The sequence below is a fragment of the Lagenorhynchus albirostris genome, chromosome 18 (assembly GCF_949774975.1).
Source record: "Lagenorhynchus albirostris chromosome 18, mLagAlb1.1, whole genome shotgun sequence".
Taxonomy (NCBI): domain Eukaryota; kingdom Metazoa; phylum Chordata; class Mammalia; order Artiodactyla; family Delphinidae; genus Lagenorhynchus; species Lagenorhynchus albirostris.
The window spans coordinates 35408034-35434852 of NC_083112.1; the positions used below are offsets into that span (position 1 = coordinate 35408034).

The following is a 26819-nucleotide window of genomic DNA, read 5'->3' on the forward strand; positions in this document are numbered from 1 at the left end:
ATGTTATTTCATGTTTTGAACAGTTTCATAATTCTTTTCACTTAATGTTTAGGTTGCTTGGAATTAAAGGAAGAAACCATTGAAAACCTTCTTGCTGCAGCTTCCCTTCTTCAGCTTCCTCAAGTAGTAGAAGTGTGCTGCCATTTCCTCATGAAGCTCTTGCATCCATCTAACTGTTTAGGAATCCGAGCATTTGCAGATGCTCAAGGATGTATTGAATTAATGAAAGTGGCCCACAGCTACACAATGGTAAGGAAATTTAATTTTTAAATAAAAGAGACATAGCTGTATTATCAGAGGTTAAAATAATTACTGTTGTTGTGTTAAAAATCTTTTTAAAGTTTAAAATTAGTTTTGCATCTTTGGCACATTTTTATCATGGGACACAATGTACCATATAATATTTAATAATCTCAAAGTAAAAAATGACATCACACAATGGACTTTATTATTGTTATAGTTTTATTTACATTTTATAGGCAATATAGATATAGATATTGATACTCGGGATGTTAAATAGTGCTTAAAAGATTTTTTTCTTAATTGCTCCTGGCATATGTATCTTTTTGCATCCACTTCCACAGCTGCCCTATTTTTTCCCTTTTCTTTCTAGTTAACAGCTAGAAGTTTATGCCACAAAAGTTTTTCTTTTGAATTTTTCTAACAACCTCTCTGCCATGGACTGAGTTCTATCAACCAAAATTCAATGTTGAAGTCCTACTGCAAATGTGATGTTATTTGGAGATGGGGACTTTGGAGGTAATTAGGTTTAGGTGAAGTCATCATGGTTGGCCCCTCATGATGAGATTAGTGCCCTTATAAGAGGAGACACTGGAGAGTTTGCTTCCTTTCTTCCACTACCATGTGAGGACACAGTGAGAAGATAGCCATCTGCCAGTTAAGAATAGAGCCTTCACCAGGGAACCCAATCAGCCTATACCTTAAATGTTGTACTTCTCAGCCTTCAGCACTATGAGAAATAAACTCCTGTTGTCTAAGCCACCCAGTCTATGGTATTTTGTTATGGCACTCCAGATATTTAATACACTTTTTATCATAGCATGATATGTTAGGTATGGATTTGCCTGTATGATTTGTGGAGAAAAAAATCATATCTATACTGTATATTTAAAGTATTTATTGTTATAGTGAATATTGGATTTCAGAACTCCTGGGAACTAGCATACTAAGGGAAAATATTTAGATATATAAATCAACTGATCTATTTTTTTTTTAAATTTGACTTTCTGTACTATTTTCATAAAGAGTTTAAACTGATTGAATACAAGTCATTTAATAGTCCTAAAATACTATAAGCCTATTTTGTATTTTTCTCTTTAATTTTTTGCTATATATACAAACTATGTATATGTGTAGGTATTTTAACAGCTTTATAAGAGATATTAAAAGTCATTTGAATTTTAGACTTTAAGTATGTGTACTTCGTAGTGTGTTTCTTTTAATGTTATCTCCATTATAGAATTGAGTAATCAGTTACAACAATTTCACACCCATCATTTCATACCCTAGAAATAATCATTCTAAAATCATTTAATACAGTACCTGGAATGTAGCAATCTCTATATAAAATGTTAGCCATTTTTGCTATTATTATTATTAACATTATTAATGATTTGATTTTTATTATTGAAACAACCAATTGTAAAGTATAGAAATTTCTCTTTTCACCTCACGGGAAGAATTTATATGAAATAAATCTCATTAAGCTTTATAGTTGCTATTTATTTAAAAGTTCTTATTTTGAGCTTTAACACCTTTTCAAATTACTAAAGACAGTCAGCCATTTAAAAGTCTTCTCATTGTTATTCTTAGACAGAATCTCAATATTATTTTAATTTTCTTCTTTAATCTGTTAAGCAGATTAGTAAATTAAATGAAAATGTAGAAATAAAAGGAAGGAGATACATGCTTTGTAATTCTATTTTCAAATTCTTTTTTCAAAATATTCCATGACAGGGCACAGTACTACTATTAAAATTATATGAACCGTATAAAATCAATGTAAATAAATACTTCATCAACCAAAATATCAAAGTCTAACTGCAGTCATTTAATTATGCACATTTCATTACTCTTAGGAGTTCCTGGCTTAGCTAAGCCGAAGAACAATATGCTTCCATATCCAGAGGGATAGTGGTTCCTTCTGGTCTAGTTCGAAATTATTAATTTAGTAATAAAAATGTCTTTCTTGCAGCTGCTTGGACTGATCTGCAATTTATCACACAATAGTAACAATATATTTTTAAACACATTAAAATTTATATTCTGTAGTAAAATATGTGTAAAACAGAAACATGTAAGAGTTCTAGCTAAGACACTCAACATTCTAAATAACTATTTTAATTTATTTTTGAGACTATGAATTGATCACATGTTGTGTCACGTCTGTTGAAATTAAAAAGATTTCAAATTCTTTTGGAAACATGAAGCTCCAGTGTTCTCCCAATGTTCCTGGGTTACTATTTTAATGAAGAAAATTTACTGACCAGTTGTCTTCCTAGATCGCTATTTTCTCTCAGTTCTAACACTTTACAGTGAGTGTTTGTATCTGGTATTATAATTTCTCACCACATATTTGCTTCTGATCTGTGTTTAATCCTGCATATCTCCTCATCTAATCTACTTAATTTGTGCTTTTTAAACAAATTTATTATGTTATTTTTTTCTTCTTCTTAACTACTTCAGTAACAAATCATCTCAGATTTCCTACTACCTCTGGTACTGAATTAATTTATTTATTGCATCTAAATATGCATTCTTTGCTTATTTCATAAGTAACATTCTTTTCTAATTTTTAATTTCCTTGTCAAAATATTTTAGATATGAACTTGATCTTCAACATCCAGATCTTAACTTGCTGTCTGTATGTCTTTGCTTTTTATATGTTTTTCTATGTTTCCTTTGGAAATTTCACTTATTTATTTGGCTTCAGCTATTGATTTTGTGTGATGATTCCAAAATTGATTCAGGGAAGGTGACCCTGCTTGGCAGTGGTTCATGTGCAAAATACTGGAAAATTCTGATTGCAAGCTCAATATTAGGCAGAAGTGTGAAATATATTCTAAAACATTAATTTAAACTTTGGCTGTGTGAATATACAGATAGCAACAAAATAATTGAAGGAAATAGTTCTCTATTAGACAGAGTTCATTATGAGACCTGTTCTTAGTTCTGGACATCACATTTTAAAAATATTAGAGAGTGACAAACAGAAATAGATGAGAATAACAAGAATAATAAACATTTTATAACCATGTCATATGAAGAAAAGTTGAAACAAATTTGGTTCATATGGATGAATAATATCAGGGCATGAAAATAGGTATCTTCATGTATGTGATAGAATGAGCTTTCATTTAAAACAGTAGTGTTTAAGTGCTTTTTCATTCTGTTTTTCATTTTAGTAGTACAAACTTCTACTTCAGTCTTCTGATTTTTCTTTCTATGCTGGTTTATCTATTTCTACTGATCATCAGCCTTCCTTCCTTCCAAGGTCAGCTTTACCTTTAGAGGAGACTCCTGGATCTTCATTTTTTAAGAAATCCTCTCTCCATACAGTTCTGGGTTAGAGTTTGCCATAAGAGGCATTCAGGTAAGGTATAGAAGGTGGAAGAGAAAAAGCCATTATTTCTCCACACGCAGATTCAGGCAGATATGTGGACAATGGAAACTTGAAGTAACTTCTAAGTGAGCCCTTAAAAGCAATTGGCTTCACTGCTGTAGACTGAGACAGTTGATGGAAGACTGTAGACAGTTGATGGAAGGTTCTTGAGGAACTCAGTGCCTTTGCATAGTACTTTTCAGAACGTTTCACATTGAACTGAAGGTTGAGATCATTAGCAGAAAGTTCCCTGACCTTCACTTCCACGGCCCTTTCAAAGACCATTTAGGTCTCAGATTCCCTATCCAAAATCTGTCTTACTTAGAACACAGAGTGGCTTGCTTTCCTAGTTCAACAATGTCTTAAACACATACCCAAAAATAGCAGGTTTAAACTCCATATTTTGATAGGCATGTTTCTGCATACCTAACTTCTGAACAACTATCTGGGCATTTTTTCTAAAAATGCATTGAATTAATTTCACCTCTTCTAAATATGTGCTGTAAATTCCCTTGTACTTTACTCACAATAGTTCGCTTCTCTGGAATCTCTGGTATCTAATTCTAAATAACCCCTCAGTTTCCAGGTAAGTTCATCCATGCCTAAGAAATATTTAAAAACTTTTCATGACATTCTCTCCTTCATTTAAATTCTTAGTTTTCCTTTCCTTAGGAGTATATGATGTCACCATAAATTTTCTTATGCAATTATCTTTTATGTCTTTATGGCTGGTCTTCACAACTACATTGCAACTTTTGTGACAGAGAACAATTCTTTCCACTGAGATTCATTTTGTCCCAACAAATTATCAGCACCTGTAAATTATCAGCACCTATCAGAAATTAATATATTAATTAATTTCTTCAGTTCTCATAGATATTTAGAATTGTGATTCTCAGTACTCCTGAATTCAGTCATTCAATGAGACTACCCATGGTCTTTTTCTAACTTTCTTTCCAATCATATTTCTTATCATTGTTTTCCCTGTTCACACAATTCCAGCCACACTGATCTTCTTGCTGTTTTGTGACTATAACAAGCATAATATCACCAGATAACCTTTGTGCTGTTCTTTCTTCCTTCTGCCGGAAACACTCTTCTACCAAATATTTATATCCTTTCTCTGCCTCATTCAGCTTTCTGCTCAAACGTCACTTCCACAAAGATCTCATATCTGAATATTCTACTGAAAGTGACCTGGCCTTCAAAACTCTCTATTTCCTCACACTGTTTTATATCTTGTAGAGTACTTTAATTCCCACCTTTATATCATATATTTGTTGTTAAGTGTTGTTATTACCTACTTCCACCATTAATGTGGTAGCATTTGTTTAACTTTCTATAACCTGGAAACCTAGACAGATGTCTGTACATAGCATTCATTGTTGAAGGGGGTAGTGATTGCTGATTGCTATGTACCAGGAGCTGTAGAAGGTGGCCTGGGGATACAATGGTGACCAAAATAGGCATAAGTTGCCCTTACAGTCAAGATGAATATGTTGGAGCAAAGAAATTATAACCATGAATGATAATTATATGTATGGTAAATACTACAAAGGAAAATTATAGGATGCTATAGGAGAGTGAAACAGGGAAAGCCTCTTTAAATATGTGATGCAAAAACTGAGTTGTAAAGGATGAAGCAGATATTAGTCAAATGAAGACTTAAAGAATATTCATGACATAGGTAAGTGCATGTACCAATGATCTGAGGTGGGAAGGTGCTTTGTTCTGTTTAAGGAAATTCAAGTGTGATGGGATGGTGGGAAAGGCAAAGAAGTGGAGACAATGAGCTTGAGATTTTGGCAGAACAAAATTTTGTAGGGTTAAGGAGACTTTGTTATATATTTGTGTTTTTATTTTAAAATAATGGTATAACATTGAAAGTTTTTGAGCAAGTATAAGCCAAGATTTAATTTTGACTAATCACCAGATTAGCATTAGAAGAAATCAAGAAGAAAGAATAAGAATAATGTTAGTACTTCATTAGAGGTCTACATGGATATTTACACACACGTACTGGGTGAGTGAGAAAGAAAAAGAGAAAATGAGGTAGCTTTAGCTTCTGCCATTTTGTTTGATGTCAATGCTTAGCACTACTGGTGCTGGTGATGCACAAGTTAAGTATATAGTATATATCAGGCATTGCTCTACATGTTAAACAAACTTTTGAAATTTAATCCTTTCACAACTCCTGCAAGGTATGTTATATCCATTCTAAAAATGGCAAAGCTAAGGCTTAGGAAGTTAAATAATCTACTCAGGAGTAATAGATTGAACATGCTAGAATGGGGATTTAAGCCTGGTACTATCTTACCACAAATTTCAAGCTCTATCTAATATGCTAATAAATTTACATTTTATCCAGTATATCAAATTAGATTTCTGATATCCAGGATATTTCAAAACATGGATTACTTGAGACAGATGGGCACTATAAACCTGAAACATAGATGAGACCAAAGAATTCCATGAATATTTTGCTCCTCAGTTTTTTCATTCCCCTGTTCACTTCACCTTCACTTTCTGCTCAGTGCTACCAGCATGACTTGGAACATTCCACAGTGTTTGTGCTAGAGGCAGAAGCAGTGGCAATAAGACTAATTAGAGTTTTCTATGTTCAATCAGTAGCTTTGAAAAGTAGGCATTTCTGAGCTGGAGAATACAGCCTTCCAGACTCAGGATAAGAGCAGTGACCCTTCCAGAGTCCAGACTCTAAAATCTCCTGTACATGGTTTACTTGTCTTTCATAGCCCTTAAAGCAATGCCAGAGAAAATGGACAAACTTTATTTATGTGGTTTCTGTTTATGGTTTTGAAATACCTGACATTTCTCATGGTTTCTAGCCAGCAGCACGGTTTTTAAAAAATCTTTACCAATAACCCTTCTAATAAGCCATAAATTAGAGTTTGCTTTGGTAGAACAAATGAAATTTAAATGTCTTTGCTTTTCTACATTGTCAAAATAAAGTTCACTTCATCCATATTTTACTCAGGACTATTATGTGATATATTAGTACTAAAAATTGCTTTCAATATTCATTTTTTCCTTTCATTCATTACTTTGTGTTAGTCCTTTGAGTATCTCATATACATACATGGCATGAGTAATGATTTTAAGTCAGTATATAAATGTGTCACATTGAAAATTAGCCAAATTTGATTTTCAGAATTTCTTTGTAAATTGATAAGAAATGAAGGTTCTGGGTGAGTACAATGAGTGGCTCGGAGGACAACTACCACCAATACTTAATCCTCACAAGCAGTAAGGAAGTATGTGGAGGCCTGCGTAGAAAGGAATTTCCTCTTGTCCTGTTTTTGTGTATGATTTTCTTTACTTGTTTTGTTGCTAAATTAGACTGACAACTCTGCAAAGACAGTTTTCATTTGTGTTCTAACTCACAAATGGTAAAATTGTGAGTTTTTTGTGAATTGGTAAAATTCTAGTCTATTGTCTAAGATTGGAAGTTGATTTGAGTGGAGGAGTTTTTAAAAATTGGCAATTTAAAAATTACCTTTAAATTGTTTAGTGTTGTACACAAAGAGGATATTCAGATTACACCAGATAAACTGATAGAGATGTATAATAAATAGTGATATTATAACAAGTAATTATTCACTCATGTAATTGCAGTTTGACTATATAGAACTTTGTAATTGTTAGGATTCTAGAAAATAACCACAATGAAATGTGCATTTATGACAGTTTTGAAGACTAATTAAGCATAATCACAGAGGATCCTATGAAAATTATAAGCTTTTTAAGGGATCATTTTAGGCACAGTCCATTTCTTCTATTCAGATGCTCTTCAAATATGTTTCCATTTTAGGCTTTCATATTCAAATCAAAGACAGTCTATTTTAAGAAATGTATCCTTCTGCTTTGTTGTTGTTGATAATGGTGAAGAAGATAATATTCATCTACTTGAAAAACATTCCATTCGTTGTAAGAATTCTTTCATTTTCATACTTCAATTTTATTTTTATTTCTTCTACTGAGCTACTTCTAAAACACAAAGATTCAGCACACAGTTGTATTATAAAGTCACACCACACACACACATGTACACAAAATCTACTATTAAAATTATTAAAAAGTATTAGTTATTTTTTATTGTAGCAGATTTAAATTTTTATAGAGTTGCTATATGTCTTGAATTGATTCTACAGCAACAATATAACTAACAAAATTCCAAGAAGGAACAATAGTGTTAAAAAATATCCTATAAACCCACATCTAAAGGATTTTCATAGTAACTCATAAGTGTTCCTTAGCATTTATTTCAATCATTTAATGTAAAGAATTTCCTTCTGTGATAAATAATATTTCTACTTCGCCACCAGGGAAGTCCCAATATTTCTACTTTATTAAAATAGTTCAAAAAGGGTTTCCTAGGTGATGTCAGAAGAAGGAAAAGCCAGAAATTTTTGGCTACAGTGTCTTTTCATTTTGCAAATCACAGTTCTTCAACAATGAAATCAATAATTTGCTTTTGTTCTGATTTTTTAAACGCCTGTGAAAAAGTCTGATTTTGTATGTATATGAAAGTGTCACTTTATTACAAAAATTTGCACATCATGAACTAATCTTATAAAGTATTTATACTTATTTGCTGAGGTAATGAATCACATAACATGGAACTAATTTTTTTTTTATGTTTCCCTTTTCAATTTTTCTCTCAGTGTCATTTCTGTTAAGGACTATACTTGTGCTTAAAGATCTTTAATAGTATTTTTTTAAAAGAGGAATAAAAGGAAGAGGGATCGATTACTGTTCACAAGAAATATGCTAAAATCAATCCTTGCCTAAGGGGAAGCCCAGTTTGCCCTTTGTACACAGGGCTGTATAGAGATGCGGCAGATCATTTCCTTAAAAAAATAATATTTTCAGAAATGTATTGTACAACTAAACACAATTCAAGGGAAAAATAACTTCTAATAGAGTATCAGATGTTCCTCCCAGATCCCAAGTTACTCTAATGTATTAAATTTTCTGCACAGAGCCAGACTGCATGTTCCATAAGTTCCACAAACTTCATCTTACTTGTTCACTGTTATACTCTTAGTTCTTAGGATAGCACCTTACTCATTGTAGACACATGATAAATGATATTTGAAAGAAAGAGTAAATGAATAGTTTTACACATTAATAATTTGAAATACTGTCAAAAATTTACCAACTTAAATGAAATTTTTTGAATATTAATAATTTAAAGTGATGTATATTATCTCTATTCTGTGATAATTAAAAATATTTATATGGTGCCTAAACTTACTTTTCATACCTCTTTATTAAAATGTATGTACAAATAAATAAATACATACAGGATGTACCATGATCTTTAGAGTTCATTAGCTTTTTTTATCAGCTATTTCAAAACTGTTTAACAGGTAACATTATTCCACCTACTGTGTATGTATATTTTTAAATTAAGTTTTCCCTGGACCTATTTCATATTCAAGGTCTATATTTAATATTTTTAGTATTTCTAATAAAAGCTATTCATATTTAAATTTCATTTTCATTGAAGGTCACTATGCTATCCAGGAATAAATATTAAACCTGGTGGTTTAACAGAAAAGGCACATACTACAAAGAATTAATAGTGGGCCAAATGTATCCTATTGTTGTATATGATTTCAGATTATATAAAATAATACATCATCATTAAAAATTTCTGGATAATAGCACATTATTGACCGGAGATGTATTAATACCTCTTTTGTTACCCAAACGTTATTGACCGGAGACGTATCAATATGTTTTTAGAGAGTGATACAATTAACATCACCTTGTGAAGTTGTTAGAGCTTAAAATTGATCAAGCGTTCATTATACAACTAATGATTGTCATTATCATTCACATTTTGCTTTGTTAGGTTTTTGTTCCAATCTTATGTGTATTATAAATGTAAGATTTTCAAAAATGACGCATTGTGAAATTTTGAGTGAAGAAGAATTTTTCAGTGAATTTTATGCAGATACTCTCTCTGATTGTCCAAGCAACATATATACTAGTGTCTCAGAAGATGATAGTTCTTCAGAATATAGTTCTGATTCAGACGATGTTAATATTAGACCAACAAAAAGACAAAAATACTTAGTGATTGATTCTGATAGCGAAAGTGAAAATGAAACTCATGGTGCTGGAGAATGTTCTTTTGCTTCTATAGAAGAGTGGATTCAAGACAACATTTCACAAAAATTAGAAGACTGTACAGGTGTGTCAGGTGTAACTATTGAATGTAATGACCCACAAAGTATTAGTGAAATAACAGAATTAATTTTTTTGGCTGGCCAAAATAAAAATCGCCAGCCACAGGCATTAGTTTCTTGAAAAATCCCCTGGTCAATAATGATATTGTAAGCAGAAATTGGCAAAGGTTTGATAAACGAAATTCAGATCCTGATCTAAGTAAATTCAATAAATGGTATACTTAGGTGGTGGGCTTTATTACAATAAGTATTTATAATTATTCTTATTGTATTTTTTTATATAAGACAATCTTTACTTGAACAACATAAAAATATATTTTAGTTTTGTTAGAGCTATATAATTTATAATTAGTAAAAGAGTTTCTGGAAAACAATGAAGATTAAACATATTTTAAACAAAATGGACTATTTCATCAATAATAAATCTAAGTAGATTTATTTAAGACTGATATTATTCAAGCCAGATATACTACTCTAAGCATTTGTTAAAGAAAATTTTCATGTTAATTGGTTCTACAGTTAAAAGAACATGAAGAGATTTGCAAATATATGGATAGAGATGGAATTCAGTTTCTTCTCCAGTTCTATTTGAAAGGAGAATAAGCTAATTATCAATTTATTAAATAGTGTTTCTATTGTTACTTCTGGTATATAGATAAGAATAAATAAAGATAACTAAGTGATGAAGAGACAGAATAACAGGAAATGTAGAAAAAGTACATTCTTTTAAAAAAATGTATTGCAGTTGAACTAGAAGAAAATTGATGAAGTTAAAATTAGAGTTTATTATATGTAGTCACTGATTAAGACATATATGCATACATTTACATATACAAGTAGACATCTTTATCAGCATTGACTGCATATATTAATCAGAAGAAAGACTGTATTTTAAGTAGCAAACTCTGTAATAACCCTAGTTTATGTGGTTTCAAAAATTGACATTTTCCACGTATGTATACTTGTATTATGTTCATCATTATCATATTAACTTTTATATCGTAAAAATTTACAAGTTTGACACAGAACTAGAAAAAGCATAAAGAAAATATAGAAAACATTTAGGATATCATCTTCATTAGTTAGGTTTGCCTTGTCATATGCGCTAACAGATGTCATTTGAGGATGCAATAATGTACTTTCTTTTTCTTTGGACTAAGAATGTGGCAAGTTGTATATTCTTAGCTTTTCAGAAAGATTATAGCAAAAGATGTCATTAAATATAAAAAATTTGAAAATTGCAAGTGTTGTCAAAGACTCTAAAGCTTGGTTCGTAGGTGGCCAACGATGTGGTATACATTTGAACAGCTTGCTTCAATAGGTGAAAAGCCTTTAGTGATTTGTGATGGTTTAGTTGTTGGTAGATTGAAACATCACTTGGCATAGGAAAGAATATTATTTTACTAGAGCATTTAGAATAAAATACGGACAGTTTGATGAACTCACTTGAAATCCATCATAGTAAATGGACACTTTTTTTTTTTTACTTTTAAAATCATAAAATGCTCTGCCTTATTTCATTTCAAGAAGGCGGAAATATGAGTAATGTATTCCAGCTTAGTACAAATAAAACTTGGCAATAACTATAACTTAAGCTAAACAACACCAAAATCTGTAAGCTTCCAATAGTAAATTCATCCTTTGGGGGCCAAGGCCATAGAGATGGGAATCAATGAAGCTTCAGGTTCCAGGTCAAAATAAAAGAAATTTTCTGAAAGATCAACAGATGAAAAACTTACTAACTCCAAGATTCAGTTTGGGTGAACAGTATAATATAGGTTAACCATCAACTCTTCATTCAATGGTATTCCTCTATATCAAAGATTAGTAGAAAATAGATGTATCCTATTGGCCAAAAAACCAAAAACCGCTATAGTAATCTAGAGTTCCCTTTATTTACTTTAAAAAGCCAATATAACATATCAGAATTAGATTATGAAACATACATAATTCTCTGCAAATATTACTTTCTGTTGTTTTAACTCAAAGCTACGACTAAGATTTTGTAACAATAAGATATTATATATATTATATTCTTAACATTAACCATTGTAACCTAAAATTCTAATTAATAATGTCTTACAATGTGTGACATTCCTTGAAGTTTATTTTTTAAACTATTTGTGAAAAGATAGATTGAGATGTCAGGAACAAAGTGGTCAAATTCTTGGCACGGACACTATAGAAGTAACTCCAACCAGGTGAATAAACTAGATATTTTCTCAAGCCCTTCTTTAAAACATGACCTGAAAGTCTAGGCTGCTTTAATTTTGGCCAACAATCCCACAATTTTAACTAGCTTCAAAATTTTCTGTGATCACTTGATTGCTGACAATTGAGACATTTGAGAGTTTCAATACCTCTAGGGCAAAAAAAGAAGGTAAAGTACAGGAAAAAAAATGCATTGAAAATTATAAGACTTAGTTTAAACTATGTTTAATGAAACTGTGTGTCTTTGAACAATTCACTGGAGAGCTCTCTCATTCACTGTAAAATGATCGTTTGTTTGAGACCATACTGATCCCTTGTAGTCTTTTGCAGCCTTATGATTTTCCAGATACCTTGTTAAATCTGAAATTCCATGAAATGTAAATGAATTTCTAGATAATATAGATAAGTGCCATTTTTTTTTTTTTTTTTTTTTTTTTTTTTTTTTGCGGTACGCGGGCCTCTCACTGTTGTGGCCTCTCCCGTTGCGGAGCACAGGCTCCGGACGCGCAGGCTCAGCGGCCATGGCTCACGGGCCTAGCCGCTCCGCGGCATGTGGGATCCTCCCAGACCGGGGCAAGAACCTGTGTCCCCTGAATTGGCAGGTGGGCCCTCAACCACTGCGCCACCAGGGAAGCCCCGATAAGTGCCATTTTTATCATTAAGTATTTAAACCTTAATGTATCCACAAGTAGAACATTATCTGATAATAGTATGGGATTAATAAATGATTGTGGAAGAATGAAAAAAATATTTTACTTTCTTGTTTCCAAATGTTTTATGTTTTATACAAAGAGCATTATTAATATATGATTCACCTACCAAATGATTCACCAATTTTAAGTGTGAATTCAATTCAATACTTTCTTGTATATTCCCAGAATTGTGTATCCATCACCAGAATCAGTTTTAGAACATCTCCATCCCTTCAAAAAGAAACTCCATGCCTATTAACAGTCATTTTCCAACCCCCATGCCAAACTTCCGAGTCTTAAGCAGCCAATAATCTACTTTCTGTCTATATTGATTTTCAAGTTATGGACATTTCATAGGAATTAAATTAAACAATACATTGTCTTTTAAGAGTGGCTTCCTTCACTTCATATAATGTTTTCAAGAATTGTTTATGTTATAGCACATGCCAGTACTTCATTTATTTTTGTTGCCAAATAGTATTGAATTGTATGGATCTACCTCATTTTACTTATCCATTCAACAGTATATGGAAATTTTGGTTTTTTACACATTAAGACCATTATCAATAATACTGCTATGAATATTCAAATACAAGTTTCTGTGTGGACATAATATTTTTATTTCTTTTGGGTTTGTAAGGAATGAAATGGTTATATGATAATTCTATGTTAGAGATTCTGAGATCCTGCCAGATTGTTTTTCAGATTAGCTGTACCATTTCACATTCCCTACAGGAGTGTGTAAGGGTTCCATTTTTCTATATCCTTGTCAATGATTTTTTATTAACTTTCTTATTGACTATAGCCATCCTAGTGAGAAATGATGTCTTGTGGTTTTGATTTGCATTTCCATAATGCCTAATGAAATTGAGAATATTTTCATGTACTTCTTGAATATTTGTATATCTTCTTTGAAGAAATATCTGTTCAGCTCTTTTGCCCATTTTTTTTTTAACATCTTTATTGGAGTATAATTGCTTTACAATGGTATGTTAGTTTCAGCTTCACAACAAAATGAATCAGTTATATATATACATATATTCCCATATCTCTTCCCACTTGCGTCTCCCTCCCTCCTACCCTCCCTATCCCACCCCTCCAGACGGTCACAAAGCACCGAGCTGATCTCCCTGTGCTATGCGGCTGCTTCCCACTAGCTAACTACCTTACTTTTGGTAGTGTATACATGTCCATGCCTCTTTATCGCTTTGTCACCGTTTACCCTTCCCCCTCCCCATAGCCTCAAGTCCATTCTCTAGTAAGTCTGTGTCTTTATTCCTGTTTCACCCCTAGGTTTTTCATGACATTTTTTTTTTAAATTCCATATATATGTGTTAGCATACGGTATTTGTCTCTATCTTTCTGACTTACTTCACTCTGTATGACAGACTCTAGGTCTATCCACCTCATTACAAATAGCTCAATTTCGTCTCTTTTTATGGCTGAGTAATATTCCATTGTATATATGTGCCACATCTTCTTTATTCATTCATCCGATGATGGACACTTAGGTTGTTTCCATCTCTGGGCTATTGTAAATAGAGCTGCAATGAACATTTTGGTACATGACTCTTTTTGAATTATGGTTTTCTCAGGGTATATGCCCAGTAGTGGGATTGCTGGGTCATATGGTAGTTCTATTTGTAGCTTTTTAAGGAACCTCCATACTGTTCTCCACAGTGGCTGTATCAATTTACATTCCCACCAACAGTGTAAGAGGGTTCCCTTTTCTCCACACCCTCTCCAGCATTTATTGTTTCTAGATTTTTTGATGATGGCCATTCTGACTGGTGTGAGATGATATCTCATTGTAGTTTTGATTTGCATTTCTCTCATGATTAGTGATGTTGAGCATTCTTTCATGTGTTTGTTGGCACTCTGTATATCTTCTTTGGAGAAATGTCTATTTAGGTCTTCTGCCCATTTTTGGATTGGGTTGTTTGTTTTTTTGTTATTAAGCTGCATGAGCTGCTTATAAATTTTGGAGATTAATCCTTTGTCCGTTGCTTCATTTGCAAATATTTTCTCCCATTCTGAGGGTTGTCTTTTGGTCTTCTTTGTGGTTTCCTTTGCTGTGCAAAAGCTTTTAAGTTTCATTAGGTCCCATTTGTTTACTTTTGTTTTTATTTCCATTTCTCTAGGAGGTGGGTCAAAAAGGACCTTGCTGTGATTTATGTCATAGAGTGTTCTGCCTATGTTTTCCTCTAAGAGTTTGATAGTTTCTGGCCTTACATTTAGGTCCTTAATCCATTTTGAGCTTATTTTTGTGTATGGTGTTAGGGAGTGATCTAATCTCATACTTTTACATGTAGCTGTCCAGTTTTCCCAGCTCCACTTATTGAATAGGTTGTCCTTTCTCCACTGTACATTTCTGCCTCCTTTGTCAAAGATAAGGTGACCATATGTGCGTGGGTTTATCTCTGGGCTTTCTATCCTGTTCCATTGATCTATCTTTCTGTTTTTGTGCCAGTACCATACCGTCTTGATAACTGTAGCTTTGTAGTATAGTCTGAAGTCTGGGAGCCTGATTCCTCCAGTTCCTTCTTTCGTTCTCAAGATTGCTTTGGCTATTCGGGGTCTTTTGTGTTTCCATACAAATTGTGAAATTTTTTGTTCTAGTTCTGTGAAAAATGCCAGTGGTAGTTTGATAGGGATTGCATTGAATCTATAGATTGCTTTGGGTAGTACAGTCATTTTCACAATGTTGATTCTTCCAATCCAAGAACATGGTATATCTCTCCATCTATTTGTATCATCTTTAATTTCTTTCATCAGTGTCTTATAATTTTCTGCATACAGATCTTTTGTCTCCTTAGGTAGGTTTATTCCTAGATATTTTATTCTTTTTGTTGCAATGGTAAATGGGAGTGTTTTCTTGATTTCACTTTCAGATTTTTCATCATTAGTATATAGGAATGCCAGAGATTTCTGTGCATTAATTTTGTATCCTGCTACTTTACCAAATTCATTGATTAGCTCTAGTAGTTTTCTGGTAGCATCTTTAGGGTTCTCTATGTATAGGATCATGTCATCTGCAAACAGTGACAGCTTTACTTCTTCTTTTCCGATTTGGATTCCTTTTATTTCCTTTTCTTCTCTGATTGCTGTGGCTAAAACTTCCAAAACTATGTTGAATAAGAGTGGTGAGAGTGGGCAACCTTGTCTTGTTCCTGATCTTAGTGGAAATGCTTTCAGTTTTTCACCATTGAGGATGATGTTTGTTGTGGGCTTGTCATATATGGCCTTTATTATGTTGAGGAAAGTTCCCTCTATGCCTACTTTCTGCAGGGATTTTATCATAAATGGGTGTTGAATTTTGTCAAAAGCTTTCTCTGCATCTATTGAGATGATCATATGGTTTTTCTCCTTCAGTTTGTTAATATGGTTTATCACATTGATAGATTTGCGTATATTGAAGAATCCTTGCATTCCTGGAATAAACCCCACTTGATTATGGTGTATGATCCTTTTAATGTGCTGTTGGATTCTGTTTGCTAGTATTTTGTTGAGGATTTTTGCATCTATGTTCATCAGTGATATTGGCCTGTAGTTTTCTTTCTTTGTGACATCCTTGTCTGGTTTTGGTATCAAGGTGATGGTGGCCTCGTAGAAGGAGTTTGGGAGTTTTCCTCCCTCTGCTATATTTTGGAAGAGTTTCAGAAGGATAGGTGTTAGCTCTTCTCTAAATGTTTGATAGAATTCGCCTGTGAAGCCATCTGGTCCTGGGCTTTTCTTTGTTGGAAGATTTTTAATCACAGTTTCAATTTCAGTGCTTGTGATTGGTCTGTTCATATTTTCTATTTCTTCCTGATTCAGTCTTGGCAGGTTGTGCATTTCTAAGAATTTGTCCATTTCTTCCAGATTGTCCATTTTATTGGCATAGAGTTGCTTGTAGTAATCTCTCATGATCTCTTTTATTTCTGCAGTGTCAGTTGTTACCTCTCCTTTTTCATTTCTAATTCTATTGATTTGAGTCTTCTCCCTTTTTTTCTTGATGAGTCTGGCTAGTGGTTTATCTATTTTGTTTATCTTCTCAAAGAACCAGCTTTTAGTTTTATTGATCTTTGCTATTGTTTCCTTCATTTCTTTTTCATTTATTTCTGATCTGATTTTTATGATTTCTTTCCTTCTGCTAGCTTTGGGGTTTTTTTGTTCTTCTTCCTCCAATTGCTTGAGGTGCAAGGTTAGGTTGTTTATTCGAGATGTTTCCTGCTTCTTAAGGTGGGCTTGTATTGCTGTAAACTTCCCCCTTAGAACTGCTTTTGCTGCATCCCACAGGTTTTGGGTCGTTGTGTCTCCATTGTCATTTGTTTCTAGGTATTTTTTGATTTCCTCTTTGATTTCTTCAGTGATCACTTCATTATTAAGTAGTGTATTGTTTAGCCTCCATGTGTTTTTATTTTTTACAGATCTTTTCCTGTAATTGATATCTAGTCTCATGGCGTTGTGGTCAGAAAAGATACTTGATACAATTTCAATTTTCTTAAATTTACCAAGGCTTGATTTGTGGCCCAAGATATGATCTATCCTGGAGAATGTTCCATGAGCACTTGAGAAAAATGTGTATTGTGTTGTTTTTGGATGGAATGTCCTATAAATATCAATTAACTCCATCTCGTTTAATGTATCATTTAAAGCTTGTGTTTCCTTATTTATTTTCATTTTGGATGATCTGTCCATTGGTGAAAGTGGGGTGTTAAAGTCCCCTACTATGAATGTGTTACTGTCGATTTCCCCTTTTATGGTTGTCAGTATTTGCCTTATGTATTGAGGTGCACCTATGTTGGGTGCATAAATATTTACAATTGTTATATCTTCCTCTTGGATCAATCCCTTGATCATTATGTAGTGTCCTTCTTTGTCTCTTCTAATAGTCTTTGTTTTAAAGTCTATTTTGTCTGATATGAGAATTGCTACTCCAGCTTTCTTTTGGTTTCCATTTGCATGAAATACCTTTTTCCATCCCCTTACTTTCAGTCTGTATGTGTCTCTAGGTCTGAAGTGGGTCTCTTGTAGACAGCAAATATATGGGTCTTGTTTTTGTATCCATTCAGCCAATCTGTGTCTTTTGGTGGGAGCATTTAGTCCATTTACATTTAAGGTAATTATCGATATGTGTGTTCCTATTCCCATTTTCTTAATTGTTTTGGGTTCGTTATTGTAGGTCCTTTCCTTCTTTTATGTTTCTTGCCTAGAGAAGTTCCTTTAGCAGTTGTTGTAGAGCTGGTTTGGTGGTGCTGAACTCTATCAGCTTTTGCTTGTCTGTAAAGGTTTTAATTTCTCCATCAAATCTGAATGAGATCCTTGCTGGGTAGAGTAATCTTGGTTGCAGGTTTTTCTCCTTCATCACTTTCAATATGTCCTGCCACTCCCTTCTGGCTTGCAGAGTTTCTGCTGAAAGATCAGCTGTTAACCTTATGGGGATTCCCTTGTGTGTTATTTGTTGTTTTTCCCTTGCTGCTTTTAATATGTTTTCTTTGTATTTAATTTTTGACAGTTTGATTAATATGTGTCTTGGCGTATTTCTCCTTGGATTTTTCCTGTATGGGACTCTCTGTGCTTCCTGGACTTGATTAACTATTTCCTTTCCCATATTAGGGAAGTTTTCAACTATAATCTCTTCAAATATTTTCTCAGTCCCTTTCTTTTTCTCTTCTTCTTCTGGAACCCCTATAATTCGAATGTTGGTGCGTTTAATGTTGTCCCAGAGGTCTCTGAGACTGTCCTCAGTTCTTATCATTCTTTTTTCTTTATTCTGCTCTGCAGTAGTTATTTCCACTATTTTATCTTCCAGGTCACTTATCCGTTCTTCTGCCTCAGTTATTCTGCTATTGATCCCATCTAGAGTACTTTTAATTTCATTTATTGTGTTGTTCATCATTGCTTGTTTCATCTTTAGTTCTTCTAGGTCCTTGTTAACTGATTCTTGCAATTTGTCCATTCTATTGTCCATTCTATCTCCAAGATTTCGGATCAACCTTACTATCATTATTCTGAATTCTTTTTCAGGTAGACTGCCTATTTCCTCTTCATTTGTTAGGTCTGGTGGGTTTTTATCTTGCTCCTTCATCTGCTGTGTGTTTTTCTGTCTTTTCATTTTGCTTATCTTACTGTGTTTGGGGTCTCCTTTTTTGCAGGCTGAAGGTTCGTAGTTCCTGTTGTTTTTTGTGTCTGTCCCCAGTGGCTAAGGTTGGTTCAGTGGGTTGTGTAGGCTTCCTGGTGGAGGGTACTAGTGCCTGTGTTCTGGTGGATGAGGCTGGATCTTGTCTTTCTGGTGGGCAGGTCCACGTCTGGTGGTGTGTTTTGGGGTGTCTGTAGACTTATTATGATTTTGGGCAGCCTCTCTGCTAATGGATGGGGTTGTGTTCCTGTCTTGCTAGTTGTTTGGCATAGGATGTCCAGCACTGTAGCTTGCGGGTCGTTGAGTGAAGCTGGGTGCTGGCGTTGAGATGGAGATCTCTCCGAGATTTTTGCCTTTGATATTATGTGCAGCTGGGAGGCCTCTTGTGGACCAGTGTCCTGAAGTTGGCTCTCCCACCTCAGAGGCACAGCACTGACTCCTGGCTGCAGCACCAAGAGCTTTCATCCACAGGGCTCCTTAATTTGGGATGATTCGTTGTCTATTCAAGTATTCCACAGATGCAGGGTATATCAAGTTGATTGTGGAGCTTTAATCCGCTGCTTCTGAGGCTGCTGGGAGAGATTTCCCTTTCTCTTCTTTGTTCTCACAGTTCCCAGGGGCTCAGCTTTAGATTTGGCCCCGCCTGTGCGTGTAGGTCGCCGGAGGGCGTCTGTTCTTTGCTCAGACAGGACGGGGTTAAAGGAGCCGCTGATTCGGAGGCTCTGGCTCACCCAGGCCAGGGGGTAGGGAGGGTCACGGAGTGCGGGGCGGGCGTGCAGCGGCAGAGGCCGGCGTGACGCTGCAGCCTGAGGCGAGCCGAGCGCTCTCCCGGGGGAGCCGTCCCCGGATCCCGGGACCCTGGCAGTGGCGGGCTGCACAGGCTCCCCGGAAGGGCGTGTGGCTAGTGACCTGTGTTCGCACACAGGCCTCCTGGCTGCGGCAGCAGCGGCCTTAGCGTCCCATGTCCGTCTCTGGGCTCCGCACTCTTAGCCGCGGCTCGCGCCCGTCCCTGGAGCTCTCTCAAGCAGCGTTCTTAATCCCCTCTCCTCGTGCACCAGGAAACAAAGAGGGACGTAAAAGTCTCTTGCCTCTTCGGCAGGTCCAGACCCCTCCCTGGACTCTCTCCCGGCCAGCCGCGGCGCACCAACGCCCTGCAGGCTGTGTTCACGCCGCCAACTTCAGTCCTGTCCCGGCGCTCCGACAAAAGCCGGAGCCTCAGCTCCCAGCCCCACCCGCCCCGGCGGGCGAGCAGACAAGCCTCTTGGCTGGTGAGTGCCGGTCGGCCCCGATCCTCTGCGCTGGAATCTGTCTGCTTTGCCCTCCGCACCCCTGTTGCTGTGCTCTCCTCCGCGGCTCCCAAGCTCCCCCACTCCGCCTCCCGAAGTCTCCACCCGCGAAGGGGCTTCCTAGTGTGTGGACACTTTTCTTCCTTCACAGCTCTCTCCCGCTGGTGCAGGACCCGTCCCTATCCTTTTGTCTCTGTTTAGTTTTTTCTTTTGCCCTAACCAGGTACGTGGGGGGTTCCTTGCCTTTTGGGAGGTCTGAGGTCTTCTGCCAGCGTTCAGTAGGTGCTCCAGAGGAGTTGTTCCACGCGTAGATGTATTTCTGGTGTATCTGTGGAGAGGAAGGTGATCTCCGCGTCTTACTCTTCCACCATCTTCCCCTCTTTTGCCCATTTTTAATTGCTATTTTTCTTTTTCTTTTTGAGTTGTAAAAGTTTTTTTTTTTTATGTACTCTAGATACATGTCCCTTATCAACTATAGGATTTGCAAATATTTACTACCATTCTGTGGGTTGTCTTTTCAATTTCTTAATGGTATTCTTTGAGGACAAAAGTTTTTCATTTTGACAATGTCCAGCTTATCTATTTTTTTTCTTTTGTTGTTTGTGATCTTTTATCATCTTTTTAGCCAAATACAGCATAATTATTAGTCTCTTGACAGCAGTATATATATATAATATATAATATTTTAATACACACATGTGTATACAAGATTTTTAACATGATGCATTCAATAAAATTAGACATTTTTTTAATTATATGCTTAATTTATATTTATAGTATTCAACATCTTCAGCTATTAATCTACCATGGAGAAAGGAAGTATTAAAACAATTTCTGAAATGCCAAGGACCGAACACAGAATAATGCTAGCTAAAAGTTCTTGAGGACACTCCCTGGATTTGGCATAAATGGTTTTACATATTAGCACAACATCCCTGTGAAATAAGTAAAATTATTGTTCTTATTTTACAGATGAGAAAACCAAGACACAACAAGATTAAATGTCTTGCCCAAAGTTACCCAGCTAATGAATTGTAGACCTTGAATTTTGAATCTAGAAAACAAGTATGAACCGCTTTGTATCACTGCTCTAGATTATACTTATAAGACTATGGTCATAATATTACTTTATTGAACAAATGTATTATCCAAAACTGAAGGTAACTTTTCAAAAGTTATTTTTTAAAAAAGGAATGGAGAAAGCAGATATTTCGGCCTTAGTTTAAGGATAAATAATATGGAAAGATGCAATAAATGTCAAATATGAACCAAATATGTGAAGTGCAAGGCTAATGAAAAGCATTATTATATTTTTATCAACACGCCTAAGTTTATTTCTAAACTTGGAAGAATAGGTGTCCCTTCTACTATTCAAGACTAATTCTTCCGCTTGTCTTTTTAATCTCAACCATTCTCTAGCATTATGATTATTTTTTCTATTAAATGTCTTTTGCCTAAATTGTCATGTCTTTCTTTGTATTGTCACATTCTAACCAACATGTTATTCTCTCTCTTCACTTCTCTATCTCCATCCACTCTACAGCACACTTTTCAGGTCACTGTAATGATTAACAATGAGAAAAGGCTGAAAGGAGATGGCTCAGCTTAGTTGTCTGGGAAGCCTTTTAATAGTGACATGAAGATCAAGTTTTCTTGGAGATTAACTTCCAAAGGATTTGGGGGTAATCAAGAATTAAGTAATATTTGTTTATTCTCTACCCACTTGCTCCACATTCTTCCTCCCACCATGCACTCACAACTTAAGACATACTGTTTAATGAAGAACAGGCAGTCCACAAAGTAAGCCCAAAAGGAAATTGAGTAAGCTTGTTTGATCTGAGTCTCAGCTGATATCTTCATTCAAAAATATCCTACCTGGAGGGAGAAAGACAAGCCTGTGCAGAGTCCAAAACAAAACCTTTGCTGCATGTCACCAGTACTAAACAATTTCATAGTGGTATAATTCCTTTTGATCTAAACTGAAAAAATGAGAGCTCTCAAATTTTTCAATAGGCATAAAGAGGGGAGTAGGCTGCAGAATGATGTTGAAGTTTAGGGCACAGTAAATCCCCCAGGCCTTCATATTCTGGAATAAAATATAGAAGCAATGATTCCCTGAGGGTCAAAGGACAACTTGACTGCTCTTAGGGGATTAGGAAATAAGCTTCCCAAATATTATAATAATATGTCCATATCCAGAAAAGGATTGTCTAATTTCCAACACTACTAAATTTGTTATTGAGATTTATTTTATATTTGCATTTTTTGGGGTTATTACTTTTGCTTATTACTACTATACAAGATGGGAAAGTGACAAAAGTGACTTATAAATAATTAGGTATACATTTTGAAAAAGTTAAAACATGGCTTTAACATAGACAAAATAAAAACCATGACTCTGACAAATATATACTGAGCAAATGACAAAAAATGTATTTATCTCATGAATGAGAACATAAGCAGGATGGTAAAATTAGTTTAAGGATGACAAAATCACTAAGAAAAAGAACACTGAAATAAATTTGCAATGTTAAAGACAAACCTGATTAATGTCACACAAGGCAATAAAATGTTAAGCATTAAGGTTTATCTTTTCCGTAAGGCAGAAATAACTTGGTCTATCATTACTCTTCAAGTTAATATGTAATTTCACAGAGTTTAAGCCCTAATCAACTTAGAAATGGTAAGTCAAATGAAGGTATATTCTCCTAGTAAATTAAATAATTCTTCAATGGTGACTATTATACAATGTTCTGATATGACATTAAAATGATATACAGACATACATGAAACTTATTTTACAAGTGAAGCATAATATTCCTTAGCAATATAGAAAACAGAAAAGAAGTGCAAGGAATTAAAATTTCTTCACAATTTCACCAAAATAATATTAACAATCAGATGACTATAAGCTAGACAATGCTCTAAGTATATAACATATATTAACTATTTTAATCCTAACAATGCTATAAGATAGGTAGTATCTTTACAAAGAAACTGAGGCAAAGAAAATTTCATTAACTCACTGTACCTCACTCAGTGAGTGATGGAGCCAGAATTCAAATTAGGGAGGTTAGTTTCAAAGTCTGTAATTTTAACTATTGCACTGTACTGTCTCTCACTAACACCCTTCCCTATATCTTGATTCTTCCTCAACTGTTTTAGTGCCATATGAGTGTCTTCCTTTCCATCAGCAACTCCTAAGATCACCTCAAAGTGTAGTATAATAGTAATAATAATTCTGATTGGCATTTTAAAAAATAATAAAATGTAAATAAGAGCATCTCAAGCATGTAATTTTTGATTGACCTCAAATAGACACTTAAAATTTCTCTACAATCACAACATCAGTACAAGAAATCTAGCACCTGTCCAAACCAGATCACCATCCCCACAATGTGGGATTTCTTGAACCCCCATTGCAGTATGGCTTCCTCAAAATCCTTTCTACCTGTTGTTCCCTCAGTGGTCCTTTGAGAACAGCAAGCACGTTGTGTTTAAGACACGTGCTCTTTATAACATATTTACCACATATGTACATATCCCAAAAATTTACATTATTTATTTTGCTTGTTCTTTTTTGTGTGAGAATAGTAATTATAATTGACATTTTCTAAAAGAAAAGGCATATGTAATAGTACATATTGGGGTAACAATTTAACTTGTCTTTTCTTTTTTTTTTTTTTTTTGGCTTTTTACTCAAAGCATAAAGCAGAGATAATACTTTATACCAGGTTAACATGCAACTTAAAAAAAAAAAGGTAATATACATATTAAACATGGAAATTCACCAGTAAAATCATGTTTGTCATTCTTGAGCCTTATAAGAATTGTAATACATCATAGTTTACAGTGGAAGTAAAAAAGCATTTTATTATTTACCTTTCTTAAGTTAGGTGGTTAATTTTCTTAAGTCTAAATCTGATTAAATCTGTTCCCAGCTAGATTCCTTAGTGGTTTCCTGCAAACTACATTAAGTATAAACTATTAGCATACAGTGTTTTTATAATCTGGTATCTAACTAGCCTCTCCCAAACTTTTTTATTATTCTTTCATGTAACTTTGTTCTTACATCTATTGCAGAACTTATTACATTTTGTGTGTATTGTTTATTCCTAATTTCCATTAGACATTAATTTTAAAAAACTAGAGTCTATTGGTCTACTTCACCTAAAACTTAACGTTGTTTTGATTAAATGATTGAACAAATGAATGAATAATAGAGTGAAAACATGAATGAAGGAAAAAGGGAAATAAAATTCCCACCCAATATTGAGGAAAGGAGAGCATGGGGACAAGGTTAGGATTTGAAAGCTTGTCTTCAAATTGAGTTTGAAATGACCAAGTTTCAACAAATAGGGAGGAAAGAAATTTAAGACAGATTTGTCACATGGATTTGGAACATTGTAAAATAGTTTCAGAAATAATTATAAACCTGGATTTGTTAAACTATGCCAACTCTCAGTCCATATGCAGCAGCATTTATCTCACTTGAAACACCTAAGACATTGAAGTGCACGACTGAGATTAGCTGACTAGAAGTGCATTATTGCTCTCTCTTTGAAGGACAGGGATTACATCTGTATCAATAGAAACACGTATTACAAATCGTCTTGCAGACAACACAGGTGACTTATCTTGCTAGGTACCTTACATTATCAGATTTCTAGTAAGATGTTTGATAAGGTTTCTTTTTACTGAAGAAAGAGGTTTTTAGTTTCTTCCAAAGAAAATGTTATTGCAATTGCAACCCTGTTTTAGTTGTTTATTGGCTAGATTTTCTTATGGAAAAGAAATATATGTCCCTTTTTATTTGGTCAGTAAGATCATTTACATTTTAACATACAGAAGCTTTCTAGTTATCTGCCAAGTTGGTGCTGAAACAGCATTAGTCATTAATTGTTATGCAGAAATAGACTTTATGAATATGCTAAAATGAGATAGGGGTTAACACTTATGACTTTTTATATATTTGTATTTTTAGTGTTTCTGTTAATTTCCTGTACAACCTTTACTTTATGAGTGCATAGAGAGGAGAATTAATATTTGTGAGGTGTTTTATGTCCGAGATAATATGTGAAAAAACAAGTGTTTGCTGACCTCTCTCTTTTTCTCTTAAGAACATTTGAGAATGAAAAATTTAAATGAACAAGAATCTTTTACATTTATTGTTACCTTTTTTCTGTGACTAATTTTAGTATGAAAAGGCATATCTGTATACATCTCCATAATATAAAGAGCTCAAGGTTGTCATAAATTTATGTAAAATCTAATATTTTTAAGGACATGTCCAGACAAGCACAAATAAATACTCAAGAAAGCCCATTTGTGTCTTACTATATTATTCATCAATTTAGACATCTTTTTATCAATCCAATGATTTTTTTAATCTAATTTTTACCCTCTTTTACCTTCTGATATGTGTGAAGCAAAAATAAATACCCAAGAAAGCCCATTTGTGTCTTACTATATTATTCATCAATTTAGACATCTTTTTATCAATCCAATGATATTTTTAGTCTAATTTTTACCCTCTTTTACCTTCTGATATGTGTGAAATAACATTGTATGTAGGATTCTACATGGTGACATTGATTTAGAAATGTCACTTTTATTATAATCATTTCATAGGTACTGCCTATCTGTTAAAAATAACACTGTGAACTACAAATGGACTAATGCTTTATAAATTTTAACATTTATTTAACTTTTCTAATTCTCTTTTAAAATGATGTTAACCTAGGAATCACATATTGTCTTCTAAAATTGGGCAGGTGACAATCTCACATATATTTTAAATGAATGGGAATTCTGATAAAGATGGTAAGCACTGTTTTCACAGCATCTTTTATGAAACTTCGAAATGAATGGGAAAAGAACAGAAATAAAGAAGAAAATGTATCTACTTTTGAGTTAGAGTACTGTAACTCAATAATGTAAATTGTGAAGGACGAAAGCTGCCAAATAAGTAAATTTAGGCCAAATGTAAAAGGGAAGCACCAATTTGACATATATCTTCTTTCATTTGTATCATGATACAAGCAGGGGAATTATGTCAGAAGGTAGATTATACTTTGAAGACATGAAAAGACATTGCTGGATCATAAGAGAAATGAGGATACTCCATTTATGCTCTATCAGCTAAACTGGAATAATGGAAGAAGCACAGCTGAAAGATACATACTCAACTTCTTTTTTAGCCAATTATAACCTAAACATGAGGATGAGGCAGGGCCAAATAGAGAACAGAAAGTCAAATAGACTGAGTAGATTGTCTTGGGTGCTGCACGGTGATGGTTGCTTCAGGCTGCCCTGGCTTCTCACCCAGACACTGGGCAAGGTTGAAGTCTCAGGATACTCTCCTTAACTTACTACTAGACCTCCCTGCAGGGCTGATCTTGCCTATGTGGTAGGGGATTCCATCTGTTTCTAGAACAAAATCTGTGGCATTAACATACCCAGCATGCATTTTTCTACCACCTGCCTTATGTTTCTTTTCCACTCAAGAAAGTTTGCAGCCAAACAACAACAAAAAGAAAAAACAAAACAAACAAACACGCATAAAAAGCACAAATTAACCATCTAAGCAACAAGTTTAAACTCTATGGAAAAAATTCACACTATGTCAGGTGGAAAAGACCATCCAGTTTCGGAAAATTTACAGCATCCGTC

The 26819-nt window shown here is 34.3% G+C and overlaps 1 protein-coding gene across 2 annotated transcripts in view; it reads left to right on the top strand.

The window, feature by feature from the left end:
- Positions 1-26819, top strand: part of KLHL1 (kelch like family member 1) — a 388765-nt gene that overhangs the window by 188546 nt on the left and 173400 nt on the right. For both annotated transcript variants that reach the window (XM_060128984.1, XM_060128985.1), the window contains one exon: positions 53-249. In XM_060128984.1, the coding sequence (XP_059984967.1) occupies positions 53-249 (197 nt within the window). The remainder of the gene's footprint in view (positions 1-52; positions 250-26819) is intronic.